The sequence below is a fragment of the Bemisia tabaci genome, chromosome 1 (genome assembly GCF_918797505.1).
Source record: "Bemisia tabaci chromosome 1, PGI_BMITA_v3".
NCBI lineage: Eukaryota > Metazoa > Arthropoda > Insecta > Hemiptera > Aleyrodidae > Bemisia > Bemisia tabaci.
Genome location: NC_092793.1, coordinates 59,591,177 through 59,609,213, shown reverse-complemented (window position 1 = coordinate 59,609,213; position 18,037 = coordinate 59,591,177). Strand labels below are relative to the sequence as shown.

At 37.2% G+C, this 18,037-nt stretch overlaps 1 protein-coding gene and 1 long non-coding RNA gene across 3 annotated transcripts in view; both read right to left on the bottom strand.

Annotated features, from left to right (window-relative positions):
- The window catches only part of LOC140225481 (uncharacterized), a 230,387-nt gene extending 226,600 nt beyond the window's left edge, over nucleotides 1–3,787 (bottom strand). Inside the window, exon 1 of the long non-coding RNA XR_011900563.1 lies at nucleotides 2,678–3,787. This is a non-coding gene — a long non-coding RNA (uncharacterized lncRNA). The remainder of the gene's footprint in view (nucleotides 1–2,677) is intronic.
- Nucleotides 3,788–5,792: 2,005 nt separating this feature from the next.
- Nucleotides 5,793–18,037, bottom strand: part of LOC109036592 (phospholipid phosphatase homolog 1.2 homolog) — a 71,360-nt gene continuing 59,115 nt past the window's right edge. Inside the window, exons 1-6 of one of the 2 annotated variants that reach the window (XM_019050911.2) lie at nucleotides 16,041–16,395; nucleotides 13,845–14,002; nucleotides 12,537–12,757; nucleotides 11,612–11,732; nucleotides 9,934–10,107; nucleotides 5,793–7,995 (exon numbers count right to left, since the gene is read on the bottom strand). In XM_019050911.2, coding sequence (XP_018906456.1) covers nucleotides 7,798–7,995; nucleotides 9,934–10,107; nucleotides 11,612–11,732; nucleotides 12,537–12,757; nucleotides 13,845–14,002; nucleotides 16,041–16,080 — 912 coding nt within the window. In that variant the 5' untranslated portion in view covers nucleotides 16,081–16,395 and the 3' untranslated portion in view covers nucleotides 5,793–7,797. Of the gene's footprint in view, nucleotides 7,996–9,933; nucleotides 10,108–11,611; nucleotides 11,733–12,536; nucleotides 12,758–13,844; nucleotides 14,003–16,040; nucleotides 16,396–18,037 lie in introns of those variants that run through there. The other variant, XM_019050910.2, reaches the window with a different exon arrangement.

Below are 18,037 nucleotides of genomic sequence, written 5' to 3'. Positions count from 1 at the left end.
GTGTTAAAAATCCTAGTGCCATTCCATGTTGAATAGAAACGAGGAAAAGGAAGAGGGGTGAGGGGAGAAGGGAAAAGGGGGAAGGAGGCGAGGGGAGGGAGAGGGAATGAGAAGTATTAAATCGCTTCTTATCTGACTCCGTGGAGACTAGATGGAAGGTTGAGCTGGGGAAAACCAATGCGTTATCATCGGCAAATTATGAACGAACGATTGGATGAGGAAGGGTGTGGGGTCGCATGTCTGGAACTACTGGCTGAAATCTGCGGAGCCTGAAAGGATTCCGAGAAAGGGCCTACGCATCCGGTTCGGACGGCTACAGGTGTGAGCTAAGCGGAGAGGGTTCAACTCGTTTCCCGCCAACCCTTTGGCTCCCTTCTCCTTGACAAGAAATCACTTTTGCACTCGGACCTAACGAAAATCCTCTTTCTTTTCTGCCGTGCCGAGGAAGAACGCCGTATGAACATTCGAGAATTGCCAAATTTCTGCGGATGAAACATTAATTTTTAAAGAAAGTTACGCCTATTTCTCTTTGAAATGTTCAGACATTTTAGATTGAGTGAACTGCGAAAAAAATTGACAGAATAACAGCCACTTCTCTCCTCATAAATTCGCATTTCATCGTTGAGGACTTGGCTACGCCTGAAGGTTCAGGCGGCGTTTTTACTTAGCACGGCAGTATTGATGCATGCCTATAAAAATAAAAAAGCAATAATCTAATGGAGATATATTTCCTGTGGTCTTATCTCCTTGGACATGGACAAATGTTTCTGACAAAAATAACTTTTTCTCGTGACAGCAAATTATAGTTATTCAAACGGGCGGGGCAAGGGGTGACCTCTCTCGACCTTAGAATCATCAATTTTAACATGATTTTAAAAAAGTTACTACGACTCGCACTTTTCTAGGGAGTCATTTGGGCTGGGGCAAGGGAGTAAAAAGACCCCCCCCCCCTCTCTCTCTCTCTCTCTCTCTATCTCTCTAAAAGAACAATTTTAAACATTTTAGATATATTTCGGAGACTTTTCTTCGCGGCATATTTCGCCACCTCCGAACAACCTAACCTGCCCACCCCCCTCCCAAAGGATTTATTTGAAATGGCTCTTGACACTTTATTCTCAAATTTCAAAAGAAATGTATTCAGAAATTTTCAGGAAAGATAAGAATGAACAATGCTATGTACCAAGATCAAATTTCGGGGGGGGGGGGGGCGGGGGCGGGGCTGCTTTTCTGAGAGCCAACGAGAAGTTTCGGAGGGCCCGCTCCAGGAAATCTGGGAATTTTGGATAACATCGAGGTACATTTTGAGGCTCCTATCACGTACCGAAGGCCGTAAGCAAAATTAAGGCAAAGTTCTTGTAACTTTGAAGGGGCATAAATGTTCGCTCTCTCGCTCCACCCCCTTCATCTATCCTCCTCTTTCTCTCTTCAATTTCACCAGATGGGTCTAGTCGACGAGAGAGGACACTCAAATAATAAGCTTTAGGAATAAAAAAACCTAAGGTTAAACTCACTTTAACAATGCTCATACGAATCATCTCAAGATTTGTTCTGTCTTTATATATACGATGAAATGAGAAAATATAAAAGTATACTAGTAAAATAAAGCTACTTTCAGCTGTGCAGATTATCTGAGAAGACTGAATACGATATTATTTTAATTACATGTACCTAGAAAATCTACTTTGGAACTTCCCAGATTAAAACATTTTTCGACTCGACTTTGGTAGCAAAAGAGACGGGGAAGGGTGAATATCAAGAGTTGGGTGCAAATTAAAATAATCGAACTCCAGTCTCAAAAAAGGCTACTGCTGACTAAGATTATGCTGTAATAAAACTTATCTGGTTCCCCAATAAAGTCGGGGAAAAAAGGCTCAAAAAATATTTTCAGTGTGAACTTAATCAAGAAAATTCCATGGACCACAGAGCGTTGAAGGGGAGGAGAAGGAATCATGTTGTTGTATAGGTGTATACCACAGTGCCTATTGTAAAAACGTGTTAAAAAAATGATCATGATAACAGTGAATCGATGACTTGTCCGAAAATTGAAGGCAATATGTTCTTTAGAGTGGAATCATTTTCGTTAATTAATGTACAAGTAGGATTGAAAACCTAAAAAATGTCCACCTGTAAAATCAAGAGTGTAAACAGACCTCGACTCGAGGTAGTTTAATCAGAAGTCTGAAACCCTCTCATTCTCCCGAATACATACCTAAAGTCTCGACTGATTTTGGAATGGGACAAAAATCTGTTAAGCTCATGAAAATGTGCAAAAAGGAGGTGCTAAAGTAACACTAGAAATTTCGGAAAATAGATCTTTGTTGGTACCTAATTTGTTTAATTGTATTTAACTCAAAATTAAAAATGGTTTTCTCAGTAATTACGATGTCTGCACACGCTAGACACTTCTGCAGGCCTAGAAAAATGGGATAGCAACAGTTGTTTACAGATTAGAGGTACCTGGCTAAGGAACACAACATCAAGATTCCCCTACGTAATCGCTCTTGGCATTTACGGAAGGACAAGAACTGTAAAAATGAAGCAAAATAAACGAAAAAAAAAGACAGAACGGAAATGGATAGGTGAAAGAAGACGAGAAAAGGTGAAGTACACTCAATTTTACAATCATGACACCAAATCTGAGCAGAATCTAAGTAAGTTATGAGCTAATAATTCTGACCTGAATCCAGACCAACGCCAAGATATTCACACATCAAAGGAAGCTATGACCAGATATCCGACTCCTTCAGATGATATGGAACAATTAATCGTTTTAACCGTGGTAGGTAGATTGAGAAGGAGAAGCAGAGACACTTAAAACGCGAAGCCGACACTATAAGTCTAGGAAATACCGCGAACACACACATAGAAATACGTATACACGAGAGACAAACGTCAGGCCCGAATTCCTGCCCCCGCTCAACAGCGGAAGAAGAACAGAAAATCCCGCGCGAATATGTTCAAAGGAAAATGGAGAGATTCACATACGCACACCGAAACACTGGAAACAACGGAAATCAACGAAAATTTGGGATACATCCATGAACATCAATTACCCAAATTCTGTTCACCCAAACGCCGGGCACAATTTATAATACAAATTTCGAGAAAAAGAGAAACACTCTAGGGCGGCCATCATCCGATTCAACGACAAATTAATAGACACGGTCGTTTTCATGTACATTGCTAAAGAGTTTTCACGGAGCACACGAGGTACCGAGCCACACACGAGGTACCGAGCCACGCACGGCGCAAATAAATGCCGAAAACGACGAAACGACATGAAACTACGTAAGTCGATGGAAATTTTGGGCATCAGTTGCCTCATTCAATTCACTCAAGCACCGGGCACAAGTCAATACCTACATTTCGAGAAAACGAAGGACTCGAATCAATTCAAGCGACGAGTAATTTCACACGATCGTTTCCAAACACACTGGAGAGTTCTCGCGAAACAAACGAGGTAAGTAACGCGGTACGATGTAAGAGTTCTGAAAGTCTTAAAACCGTTCATAAAAGGAAAATTACTTGCAGCCATGAGGACTTCACTCCAACCGGACGCGAGACGATGCATCCAACTCGTGCGACCACCGAACTGTGCCGAAATGAGTGATGAATCTGCACGATATGATCGGCGTGGAGGGGGGGCGCGGTTGACTTCTCCCGATCAACACAGATTGTGATTGGCCCGTGCTAGGGTCTCTGCACCTGCAGACTTTATCCTGTCCGTGTTGGCGTCGGAAAGTCGCCTCGCGTCGGCTTTTGCTTATCTTCTCCTTCGAAAACTGATTCTCGCCCGATTTCAGACAGAAAGGCGGCAGAACGTCAATTCCCCTCTCTCCAGACCTCGAGAACCCTGCTCGCATTCACTTTTCACTGTAAGCCGTTCGATGATTTGAGCAAAAGCACAAAACATCCTGTGGCGGAAATATCGAAATCTTATCATGATTAATTAATCTACTTACTCGGAAATTGAACGCAGATTTTCTGCCGGAGGTGATCTTCGGAAGTTATCTGCTTTATTTTGCCACAAGAATAATGAGATTGCACTGATATTTGCTGTATCAATTTGCAAGACATGCACGTCGATAGCTGTCCATGGTTGACAAAATGCAGAACTCGAGTACTCACCTCATTTTGCAGATTTTATTTTTTTTACGAGAATAAAATTGCCTCTGATCATTCTGTGAGCCCTTCTGCATTTTGCGATTAGGAGGTACAATCAGTGGCGTAACTAAGAATTAATTAAGGGAGGGTGGGGGAGGGGGATCCATTCCAAAACGTGACGGATTTTTTTTTTTTTACATTACGGATTTTTTTTTTTTGGGGGGGGCTGCCCCCCAGAAATCTCGTGCCCCCCCCCCCCCCAGAAAAACGGGATCCTCCGTTCCTCACCCCCCCCCCCCGCTCTCTTCACCACGAGAGGTGGTCCCATGCCCCCCCCCCCCCCCCGAGAAACTTCCTAGCTACGCCCCTGACTTACGTCCCTAATGACATTTTATGTCTACCCTCCAAAAGTAAAAAAAAGGCACAATTAACGAGGCTAAGGGGTGGGGTCCAGGCCTCCTGGAACCCCCCCCCCCCCCTGTCTACGCCACTGAGTACAATTAATCTCTGGATTATTCGTAAAACTACTTACTCATGTACCTACACAGGGAGGCAAGTGGTACAAACAAACTGAGTAAGAATTTGCAGTTCCGAATTGCAACATGTAGGTTTAATTTATGAAAATTCAAATGAGAGGCTAGGAGGCAAATAGCGCATAAGAGCAGTTATTGCTATTTCGAGAAATACGTGTTTGAAGTTTAGAAATTACATGGATCCTTTTGGCAGTAAGAAAGTTCAAACTGACTTTCTGGTGCTTAAAAATTGGAATTTCGGAGGCAATTTCATGGAATATATGCATTGAGACTATAGTTTCACTTGAAATCATGAATACCTATCTCAAGTTTTTTAAATCACTGCACTTATGTGCCTTGTTCTTCAAGGCCCTCAAATAATATTGCGCTCATCGCTATAGAGTTTTTTCGGGGTAAAAAGTCTAGCAGTTCTTTACTACATTAAGTTAAAATAATTTACATAGGTACTTGAAAAACGCAAATAAAACTTTAGAAACTGTTAAATTCTAACTGGGGACCTCCTTGCACCTAACTGTGCATTTGTGGGCTTAATTTTCAACCTCCTTCTTTAACTTTATCTATTTATCATCACTGATATTAATATCACCATTCGTTAACCTGCCATTTCCCAAAATTTGCCTGGTAAAGACTAGCATAGGTGACCGAAATGCAACTTGAATGGCAATGAAGCTTGATAAAGAGAGATGTAAAATCTGATTTAAGAAATGACAACAGTCATAATTTTTTGCCAAAGATAAACTGGGTCTTTAATTAATCAAACAATACAGGAAATCTAGTTGTATTTTGATTAGTTAAGATTTGAGAGGAGAAAGTAGATTTGTTTGTTTTTTTTTTTCATTATTTTATTTTATTTTCGTGAAAAACACTAACCTTAGTTATGAATTCTTAAATTCATACGAAAATATCATGTCAAGTTGCCTCTGGAATCCTATGACGCGATTAGAACAAAGTGAGAACACAGAGTGGGTAATTGGACGTATTTATGCTAAGAAGAACTATGTTGCATGCAATCCCTATGCACAAAGTTCCTTTTAGCATAAATAAATACAATTATTGAAAGTACCTCATTAAATTAAACAGGACAGTAAAGAAATGGCGATAACACAAGTATCTTACTACAGAGAGACTTGAATAGACATTTAATTTATGACAATAGACAGTGGCAATAATAACTTTATTCAATTTTTTTCGACAAAATTAAAATCAATACTTACCAATATGAATTCTAATATCACAGTAAAATTTACAAAAATTTAAAGAATATTTTTATCTTACATACTAAAAATGCACACAATAAACTGATTTGAAAATAATTTGAAATGAGAAACTCTTCTCATTGTAATACTGGTTATCTTCCGCTGCTCTTTAAAATCAAGGGATTCTGACCCTCATATATCAGACTTTTTCATGAGAGACAAGGCAATGTCTGCATTCATGATCTCAGTCTATTTTGTCTTTATCTACCTGCCCAAAATAAAATTAAAATCGGACTTTAAAGTTAGATGATTAAGAATTCATGAATGATTTTACTAAAATATTGTGAATTTAGTTCCAACTTTAACCAATGAATAGAAAAGAAAATTCTTTGTTTCATAACAAAAAAATGTATTTGGCCAAAATCAATGTAAACTTAAATGCAGATCCTGCGTAAGCTCACTTTTTCAATGAGAAGGAGAAAGTGTTGAGAGCAATTCTAAAAATAAAATCTCATCAAATTGAAGAACTAAACAGAACGAGCAGAATTATTTTTCTATTAAAATTCAATTTTAAAATTAGCAAGGAGAAAATGAAGTTTAAGATCTAATATCTAAGATTGACCATAAATTGCACCGGATTTGATTAAAGGACTTCTACTCATTTGTTTACTCTCTTCAAAGGAAGAGGGGATTGTGGAAAAAGGCTGGGGTCTAACGTGTGCCTTGGAGACTTTGGTCAGATACATGATACGTTGATGTCATGATGTCTGAGCTTTTGCTTTGGAGTGATTCCCAAGGGCTTACGGTAAGGATAATTCAACTTAGGGGCCATCAGCAGTAGCCAATTTTTCCATTACTTCCTAGTTTCAGTTACAGAATATTCTACTAGAGTTAAAAATAATATTTGGACTATAAAATTTGGTATTTAACCCCTAATATTTTTCAAAACAACATTGAAAGTTTTGCTTTATTGATTAAGGGATTAAATTTTATTTTTTTATGGTGGTTGAATCTGGCAAAAGACAATAGAATGAATGATGGGACAAGACTTAATTTGGTGCAGTTAGTCGCCATAGATAAAACATGAGGAGCAGGGGTGTAACGGTGAAAACACATACATTCCGACATAATGGGGAAAATCACAAAGTCTGATGAGAATCATTGCAAGAATGGGTCATTTATGGCATGAAACCGTGTCTAAATCTCACGGTAGCCTCCTTTTAAAATAGAGAAAACCAAATCTTAAAACTGCTGCCTTACCACTTTTTTTTTGTACCCTATCTAAGGTGATGAGTTGAAAAATATTGTAGTTAACTTGTTTGAATGAAATTTTGGCTCTTCATCTTTGATAATGAGGGTTTAAACATTAAGTTCAGGGACGGATAATGTTGCTGACTTAATCAAAGTCTCAAAATTTCTTTTCTTTCTCAAATTTTCCCCCAATTGTACGCAATTTAAAAGTCAAACTTAAACAAAAATATTTATATAAAATAATTCTGTCCTGGAATTAGTAAGAAAAAAAAAGCACTCAAGTAAAAGCTCTTCCCCATCATTCAGATTGTGACTAATCCCACTATTAGCCCAGTAATACAAATCAATTATTTTTGATGGAGTTTATAAATTTTGCTTGAAACTTCCATTGAAAACTTGTTCTAGGATACATCCCATGGTTTTAGCTGATCACAAACATTCACTTTCAAGATTTCACTCTTCTCTTCTCAAGACCTTCTTTTTAGCGGTTAATTTGGATAAGAAGAAAATAAATAAAATACATATGAGGATGTCATTACATTAAACAATGGACTAGTATACCATCAAAGTATTTGGTTTTTGCAAGCACTGACTGGAAAAACTTTGATTGCTAAGAACAGTGACATCAAAACACTCGGTGATTTAGGAAATACACGGTCTATGGTCTTAATGATTTCTTTCAGTGATGTTATAGACATCATTAAATCCAATTTTCAGCTATGAACTTGATTCAACTCATGATGACCATCAACGATTCCGGTGGGCATTGTTAATAATCTTCGAACAGACAATTGCCTGACATTGCCATTTCTATGCAAAATCCCGTTCTCTTTAACATCACTGACAGTGTTCTTAACTTTCAGCAGATTTTGATAACTGTCAAGTTGAAAATCACAGCAGAAAATTTTGATCTGAAACAAAAAACCAAATTTTGATTACAGATTATATGACAACTTAGCCTCATTTACGAGTAGAAATCAATGAAATCTCCAATAACAACTTGGAAAATTTTCAGTTCCAAAAATTCAACCCCGTTCAGAGATATTAATATTAAAGAGGCCACTAAAATAAGTGTAGATGCTCCTTGAAATTCACAATGCACCTCTCGTTTCAAATGACAGAATAGAGTTGAAGTTGTTGAAATTAACTGTTAAGTATTAGAATTACAACCATGAAAGTCAAAATAAAAAAATTGCCTCATTCTTCTATAACAGGTTCCACTAAAAAGAATTAAAAGGGGAAAAAATTTCCAAAATTTTTTATAGTGAATAAGCGCAAAAACCTGAGCTTCTTCAAAAAAAAGTTTCTGCTGAGCTAAGATCATACATTTTATCCCTCCAACGAGTTCAAATATTAGAAAATTAATCCTAATTTGATTAAAGACGTATGTACTTTAATTTAGATAGTATTGTACAGGGTGATTCATGCAAATAGGTTAAAGGAGACTACTTTTAGGACCTCTCAAAATTTTGGGAGGACTGCCTTGCAGAAGGGGTGCTTACTTTTCTATCTCAAATAATGACCCTGCACTTGCGATAAATTATAGAAAAGAACATAAAGAGGCGGTTATCTAAACTCACTCAGAAGTTACAGTGGTAGAGCAGGACTTTAAGATCACTCTGTAGATTAAGTGTATGTGCATATTTTCTTTTAAAATCATGGATTCTGGCTGATTGCCTTTTACCATTGTATTTCTCTGAATAATTTGCTCTTTGAAATTCACTCAGAAATTTTCACTCTCACAATGTTAGATGAACTTTCTAACCTTTCAAACCCCTTGCTATCCGGTAAAAAAGAAGAAGTTTTGATACAGAGTAAAAATTCCAAGTAAATTTATGCAAATGAATCTTCCTCATAAGATGATACTCTTGAGAAGGAAAAAAAAACTTAAGAAAAGAGGGAAAAAATTTCAGATTCTTCATTTATGGAGGAAAAACCTTACTGTCAAATTAATATGGACTATCATCAATTGGACCAAACATTATGTAAATGACAGCATTAATTAATTAATATTAGCAGAATAGCCATGTGCTGTAAATGTTTACAATGTTGAAAATCACATTTTCATTCCGCCAAAGCTATTCGACCCCACACAACTATGAGGGTAAAGATTACGAGAATTCGCTAATTTTCTTTCTTTCTACTTGTAAAATGTGGTTGCTTGCTTTTAAAGTTAGTGCTTGTTAACTGCTTTGTAGTTTTCTATTTTATGCTATGTTGTAATCTTTACCCTGATGATAACTGTGTAGGGTCAAAAAGCTTTGGCGGAATGAAAATGTGATTTTCATTTTAATAAACATTTACGGCTATTCTGCTTATCTGTTATCAATCGATTGGACTGTCTTAGGCAGAAAGGAACCGAGCTACATCAGCTATTGCCAAATTTAATAGAGCAATTTAATTATTACATTAAGACGGTTAAGCGGATTTTTGGGCAAATTTCAGCAAATTTTCTGCATAGTACAAAATAAATTCCTCCACATTTTCGAAGGAATCCGCACAAACGTTTTCTTGTAAAAAATTAAATTTCCCGGTTAAAATTGGCAATAACTGCTGTGGCTTGGTTCCTTACTGCAAAATGCAGTCAAATTTTTACTTTATAGGTCTTTGCTTGAATTTGTTCACTTCATGAAGCCACATTCCATGAAGTTATCTGTGTAACAAAATATCAAGATTTCCAAGTTCATGGCTATGATTGGTTTAAAGAAACTTCTCATATATATAATTGCAAGGTGCATTTGGGTTTTTATTTTCTTCTTCATGGATGTAAAATATCAATCTAATTTTTCTCACTTTAATTTCAAACAATGAGACTGATTGGAATAAAAAGAAAGATTTGAAATACTCACAGCATACACTGATGTAGCAACACCTACGATAGATCCTGCTAAAACATCCCACCAATGATGTCTACGATCTGTAATCCTTGTCAAAGAGCAACAAAGAGCCCAAACAATACACAGTATTTGCAATAAAGGTAGTAGAGTGTAAGTTACAGGAATCATCCTCCTCTGCAAATACCACTGAAAATACCACAAAAACTATTTTAGACCTGTTATATCTACAAGAGGCAACATTGAATTTTGAAGCACAAGAATGAGGTCAATGTGCACTCATGTGATATCATGTGACCTGTCACCAACAATTTCCTATCAGGGCAAGCAATTGAAAATCTGGACCTCCCCTTGCTCCTAGTGCTTACGCAGGGAGCTAGTGCAAATACCTGGTTTTGATGCTGCTAGCTCATCTGCAAATTCTGAAGTGTTGCCAATGATTCCTTATCAAGTTATCATTTTCCGTTCCATCACTTAAACAGCTCGCTAATTGCATAGGTAATATGCATATTGCCAATGAAGTAAATTACACATACAATATGCATATTGCAAAAGAGGCAATTTGCAAGCTGATCACAAATTGCCTTGGATTGCGAATTGTCTATAGCATGTGTATAAAATTGATCTAAAAAAATATCATATACTTCCCATAGACAACATCGATTAACAATGCAACTGGGACCTTTTTTGTGCTAGTCTGTTTTTACATGTTTACTTTGTAGTTGCATTTAAAGCTACCTACAATTAGAATTCTGTAAATAAAAACCGCTTTGACATTTTAACACAATGAAATTCATTCCTTATACCCAAGATTTTTCAAGGATTTAACTGCACAATTACTCCATTCCAAATGTTATGCATACGTTGGGAATAACAGTTCCAATGGGAAAGAAGCAGGTACACCACTCAAAAAAAAAGGAGTCGTATGAGTGATTTTAGAGATCTGGATCTTGAGTAGGTACTTGCACAAGACAGCCATTAACCATTGATCTGTCACACTTGGCAAGAATTAAATTGTCTGCGTGTTCTTATGGAAAAATCTTGTTTTTAAACTTGCCAGTTTCCTCATACGAAGTGAAAATATGAAGTTATAATGGCTAAAATTCTACAAACAGAATTCATAAAATTGATGAAATCATGAATATTGATGGAGAATTAATGAAACTTGTACATATTCAAAGAGTTTCAAAAGAAGAACCTTCCTTGTTGATGAAATAAATAGTGTTAAAAGAAGGATTTAAATTGCGCTGAAATGAAACATTGGTACTGAACTATAATTCTCTGATGTTCATGCGCTCCACTATGCTCTGCATGACAGGTTTGTTGTGGTGAACAACTAGTTCACAATTCATACCTCTCATTGGCTGTAGATATCTATATTGTTCACTTTTACAAAGAACGGGAATGCCAGTGCCCACTTTATACCTACATCCCTGCGTAAATTTTTATAATTGATAAAAATCTTGAAAAGAGCAATTCTCCTCAGTCTCTCCATATTTACTTGCAAAACTCAATTTTAAAACAGATGTCTTTCTAGAGTAGGTGCCTTTAAATATATAGTAAAAAGCCTCAAGCAACTCCTTTTCCTATGGCAACAATTTGAGGACTCCATTCTGGAAGGTAATCTCATTTCCCTAGAAATGCAATCACAAAATTTAAGTCTTGATACTCTGGCAAGAGTAACTATACTCACAATGGTAAAAACAGCACTGTACACCGAGAATGCAGCATGTCCAGATGGAAAAGATTTATACGAATCTCTGATTAGGTAGCCACTCAACATTTTATTTGTGCAAGTGTAATGTGCAATGTATCTGCAAAAATTTAGAAAAATCAGTAAAATTGTAGGTATGTAGTCAACTCAGCAGGAAAATCATACTGCCAACAATGTATGCATGAAAATTTTATCAGAAACATGATCTACAATTGCAAACACTGGCAAGGTTGATACTGCAATTTTTTCTTTACAGATTTGATGTACATTCGATATGAAGTTGTGATGATCATACTTGTTTTAACTGTAAAATTGTTAGCGCTTGCTAAAACAGCAACATACATTTTCAATCTTTTTTGTCAGTCGGAGATTCAGACTGTCAGATGCAACCAGTCTTCACCATTTCTGCTGACTGTCCTCAGCAGACATCATCTAAACAGCAACAAGAATCACTGTCTGGCCTTTTTAAAAAAAACTGTGGGTCAAATGCATGTTCAATCCACACAGATTTCACAGATTTTAAAGAAAAGTACCTATTTTCAGGAAAAATATTTTTAGTATGGCAGTTTCTTAGCAAGAAAAGCTTGAATCATGAAAAGTACCTTTGCAAATGGATCCTTAATGCTTGAGGTACAAGCTTTTCCAGCAAAAGTGGAGATATACGTAGACCATTCTACGATCCAAGTTGGTGAGCTGTATCGAAAAAGCTTTTTGCAACAAAGATAAACCTATAGCTGAACCTTGTTGACATTCATCTTTTCAATGGGAGTAAAATCGTGTTACCCAACTTTATGATGTATACCTTAAACTGATGCGAAGCTTCAATGATAAATGCTACAATGTGAAAAACAAAAATAAAGACAATTGAGTTCTCCTATGTTGTTAAAATAATTATGAATCTCACCCCTGAGTGCAATTCACAGCTTGAGCCGGTTGGCATGTGTCCAAGAAATGAGGTCGAGGCTCTCCGACGATGACCTTTGCCACGTCTATAATTACATAACAGAAAAGAAGACCAATGAAGTACTCTTTGTACCATAGTAATGCTCGTCTGAACCAGCTCAGTCGACTGACACCGTATCTGTCTGGCCGGTTGGAGCTTCTGCTATACTCGATCAAACAGCACTAGAAGAAAAAAATTATAATGTCAAAGTCATGAATTTAACAAAATATATCAAGATGTACAAATACAAATATTTCTGAAGATATTTGTTAAAAGAGTGACATTGAATTCTTTAGTGCCACACAAAAAAAAATGTTTTATTATTCAAAAAAGAAAAAAATCTAGGCATTAGACACAGTTTAAATATGTGTTTGTTTACATCAGATGGTAGCCCAGTCATCTCTTTCACAATTCCAAATGCGATGGAGGTATTCCCCTCTCTCTAACGTTGACTAATTTTTCACCCTCAGAAATTCAGTTCTTTTCGATCTCCAATTAGTTACTCTAATGTATTAAACACTTGCACTTGAGAGGCTTTTGACCAGACACATCTCATTTTTAGAAGATAGATCGTGGCATATATTTTAGCGAATCACTTTGATTACAGGTGTAATGTTGAAACAGCCCCCAAAATGTCTAGAGGTTTGTCATGTGTTTTATTCGTAGAAAAGTCAGATTTGAACAGAGATTTACTAGAATTGCAATGCCAGTTTTTACACTAGTAACAGTGTTTAAATATTTCTGGGCAACTATCAACAATGACAATAACAACATAACAACCAACAGAAGAGCATTTCTCTATATTAGCAGTTGAAATTTTATTTCTGATTAATTTTCATACTATTCTCTTACATGGACAAGGAACCTTTGTTGCTCCGATTATTTGAGTCAGGCCATGCACAGTACGGCAGAGACATGGAGATTTTCAATGAATCCCTGTGGAAGACAATTGAACTACATTCTGTAACTGGGAACTAAAATTTCTGACAGAGTATGGAGAAAGTAAGTACCTTCAGTACCATTAGTTACCCGATGCGCATAACTTCCTTTACTGATGAGCTAGAAATTGTGGTTCCAAAATGCAAAGTGTAGTCCAATTCTTTTGGCATCAGAAACAGAGATGTTGATAGTAAGACTTATACAGAATAGAAAGACCTCCATAAATAACATGCCCCTTAATGAACATGATCAAAAAACACGTTTCTTGACTATCACAATTCTGTTTACCTACTCAAGAGTTATTCAGTGATGACAAGGGCAAATACATACCACTAAAAATGGAGCTATGAAAGAGATCGCTATTAGAGTTCTTGCTCTGATGGTATCACCAGTAAATTTGTGACTGATTTTGGGGTCTCCACAGTAAAATCCTATGTTCTGAAGGTGTGGCACTGGTCCAAACTCAATCAGCAGCAGTAAGGTTAAAACTGAAATCAAAAGCAAGATTCAATTACATATTTGTCAAATAGGTATTACGTATGCATTGACACATTGAAACCATTTGAAACTAGAGAGAGGACAGTGCTTGCAAGAAATATTCACTGAGACTTTATAATTCAGTTACTGCGAAAACAGGCAATACTAACTCCTTAGTGAAAGTTCTATCAATATGGTGTGAAGTTTGAAGAGTTGTTTAGGAGCATCCATGCATTAGCCGAGGCACTCGGAGCTACCTTGCTTATGAGTACTTGGTCATTGGGCGAAGGTGGGTCGGGTAGACACTGGTTCAACACAGTCCACTTATAATTTTATCTTGAAAATTCCCATAGTATACCATGCGACATGGTAACTCAACTTGTGTTTCTCTGTTTTAACGTCACACAATCTGACAGACTAACTGATAGTAGGTAGTTTGAGGTTTCAAGAATCTAATTGGGGTGATGGAGAACTGTTGCCCAAGTGTTATAGGTGGAGGGAATTTAGATTATGAAATAGGTTAGGGCAAGTAGGGTTGGTAGCCTGAATTGAATGGGATTAGCCCTTGAGGGCTATTTGAAGTTCCAAAAAAAAAAAAAAAAAAAAAAAAAAAAAAAGTTGTGATATTGTAATTATTAAGTGGATAAAAAAGAGACACACTGGTACCGAATAACAGTAAAATTCTAGAGAGTCATAAGATCTATCAAAAGAGGAAGCATTCAGCTATTGCCCACATGGCACCCTTTTTTAGGATTTGGATAGTCAGATTTTATCAAAGGGCGTTTGAGTTTAGCAGAGATTCCTTCTTGGCTTGGAAGGTTAGGGTTGACAAAAATCCTGCCGCAGATCATCAGTAAGCAAGAGCGTGTCACCGATGCGTCTCTACTCTCCAACCTACTCTCAGCGTAAATTACGTAAGACCTTTTCCCCATTTTTGGACCCCCATACTTTCTCCTTGTGCAGCACCGTAAGGCATCCCTTAACCCCCCCCCCCCCTCTCTAAAAATTACGTAAGTCTCGACTAGCCCCCCCCTCCCTTTTTTTTCAGTTATCGTAGATCGAAGCATGACGTTTCCCGTTAGAAAAAAATGAAATTTTTAAGCCACAATTTGTTTAAGTGAAACTAAATTTTCTGGAGTAAGTTCACAGGAAAGATTCATGATATAATTAGTTTAATAAACAAAAATATGGAGCAAAATTGAAGATTTTTTTGGCCTTGGGAGTAAATAGTTAAAAGTATAAAGTTGACGTAAGGATGAAGTCACTACTCATCATCGTGAGAATGAGTGGAGAAATGGGAATCAAGAGAAATGATTAGGGCATGGTTCGATCGACCAGCAATCGGTGGTTTCCTGATTTCCTCTATTTCATCTTGAATTTTATTATTAACCTGACGAAAAATGGATTTTTGCATTTTCTTGAAATATAGGCTAAAAAGTTGACGTAAGGCTCAGCCGTGCCCTCTCCTCCCCCCTCGTAAGGCACCGAAAGGCTGTTATAGATCCTCCCCTCCCCATGAGAGCCTTAAGTAATTTATGGACGGCCCCTTATTTGTATTTTTTGTATTCCTTATGGTCTTTATTAATTAAAATTCCTAATCATATAGATAATAGAAGAGAAATCACACAGATTTTCCTTTAAAAAAAAAAGGGCGTTTAATTTGGTTTGAATTTAAAAGATTCCTGCTTGGCCCGAAAGGCGAGGGTTGACAAAAATCCTGCGGCGCGTGGGGAGTGCAGTGAGTCTGCAGAAAGGAAACATCGATGCTCCCGATTGCGCACCAGACAGTTTACGATGGAAATTCGGCAGGATTTTTGTCATCCCTACCTTCCGAGCTCAAGGAAGGAATCTCTGCTGAACAGTCGACTCTTATCAAAGAACCTTAGAGACGCACACATGCCTTTATTCTGGCATCTGCTCACAAGTTCTAATGATGAGTCCATTGTGCACATTTCCCACGAGCAATTTCTGCTCAAATCCTTGGAGCAAATGTGTGAGACTCCACCCAAAAGGAAAAGTTTTACCATTTAAATCAACAAGCAAACTTACAGATTAGACTTAATTTGTCCTTGGCGAACTTGTGTAACATTTCTTGGTGCGAAATCAGGAACTAAGTTAAGCATACATGATAAGTAACTACACGAATTGAACAGACTTCCTACTTTCAGAAAAGTAGTTAATGAGGATCATAAATGACAAATATTTACTTAGTTGGAGCTAACTTTTGATCACTGCATTTTGCTACGATAAAAAACTATGACAGAGTAAGGCTACTAGGAAATCATACTGAGTAATGTCCTGATTCATGATTACTACTTAACAGACGTGACAATCTAATCAAAGTCAAATAAGTACTTATTAATACTTATGATAAATAGCGAGCAAATTACAATTACATGGATCGGATGACGAAAAAACTGAAAACGTAACCCTCTTTCAAAACAAACAGACCTTAGTGATAACGTGTATCATGTGACACGTGTACTGCCAACATAATACGAGCATCTGGGACCACATTGGATAATAAAACCTTGAGTCTATGAGGTAAAATTTTGAGTGTATGTTTAAAAACTTGAGGTTTAAAAAATCATCAATCTATATCGTTCAATATTCAAGACCAATACAGCATAATGATAGAATTTTATACGACTCCCTCAGCAAGAATGAAGTGGCACTACCGCAACCGGCAGTGCATTCAAATAAAACCCGCCAAAATTAGTAACAGCAGGAGTAGCTTAGAGCAAAATAAGTAGGTACGTATGTTATGTACTTAAAAATATGCCAGCTTTTAAATGAAGCAAAAAATCTGGCCCCTCTTTTTCTTGTCGATAATTGCAAGAATCGCCAAGAATCAATTCATGAAAACTGTCTCTTGCTAAAGTCAGCCGGCTAATAAGAGCAGATCCTAAGACTCCTGGGTCCAGAGTTTCCTACCACCTCTGGTCAAATTGATCTTCTTGTTGAAGCAAATTTTAAGGCGCTGACCTTGGAGATTTTAGGACTTTTAAGATAAAGTTAATGTTTCGGAAGACATTCTCGATTCTGGTGGAACTTATTGGAACTAAGGGTTTCGACCTCCGGTTAAAATTATTCAGATACTCAGAGTGTTTGTCATAACCAGAGGTTGTTCGTAACGTTAGATGATGGATCTGGACCAGAAGTGTGAGCTCTGCACATTCCTTTGAGAGCATTTAAACCATATTTAAACGCCATCTATGCCCAAGCCTACTCGATTTTATTTACTTTAATCGATATGTCTGATACGAGCTAATACAGAAAAAATATTCATATTCATTCGTCATTCATCACGAATAAGTGCACTTAGCTGATAAGAATCTATTCAAGGAAGATTTCATGTTGTAGACTAATTTTTAAAACACATCATGATTGCATGAACGTCTACTAGGTCTTTTTCTTGGAAACGTGCCTCTCATCAATAATTCAATAGCTATAGCTAGTATGTTTCCCGCATTAAACTACTAAGCATGGACGGATCGTATGCATGCTTCATTCCAGCGTTTCACGAAGCAGTCTTTTAAATACATTAATCATTTTGAAATGTTCAAGAATAAATCTTTGCAAAAGATCAGGCTTGATATATTTCACAAAACAACAAAATTATTTTGTAAGTTCCTTTGTGCAGGTGTCTTAAAATTTTAGAATTGAACAGCGCAGCGGAGCATTGCGAGTTCACTCTTCGCGCCATCGCGCCTTCAATTTTGCGGATGCGACACGCACATCCATCGAGTACGAATAGTCGCATCTCTGCGCCGTCATCAACGCGCGCTCTCTCCTTTACACTCTGTTGCCATGCTGTGTTGTTTCGGTTTGTTTTATTTGTAGTGGCGCTTCGAAGACATCGGACGTTCCTGCCTCGTTTTTTAACTTTTCTCCTGAATCCGAGCTTTCACCTCATTGGCAGCATTGAGTTGAGAATTATGAGTTCACGCCTTTCGCATCGCGCCCTCAATTTTGCAGATGCAAAACGGTTTAAGTACGCATAGTTGAATCTCTGCGCTGTCATCAACACGCGTTGTTGTGCCTCT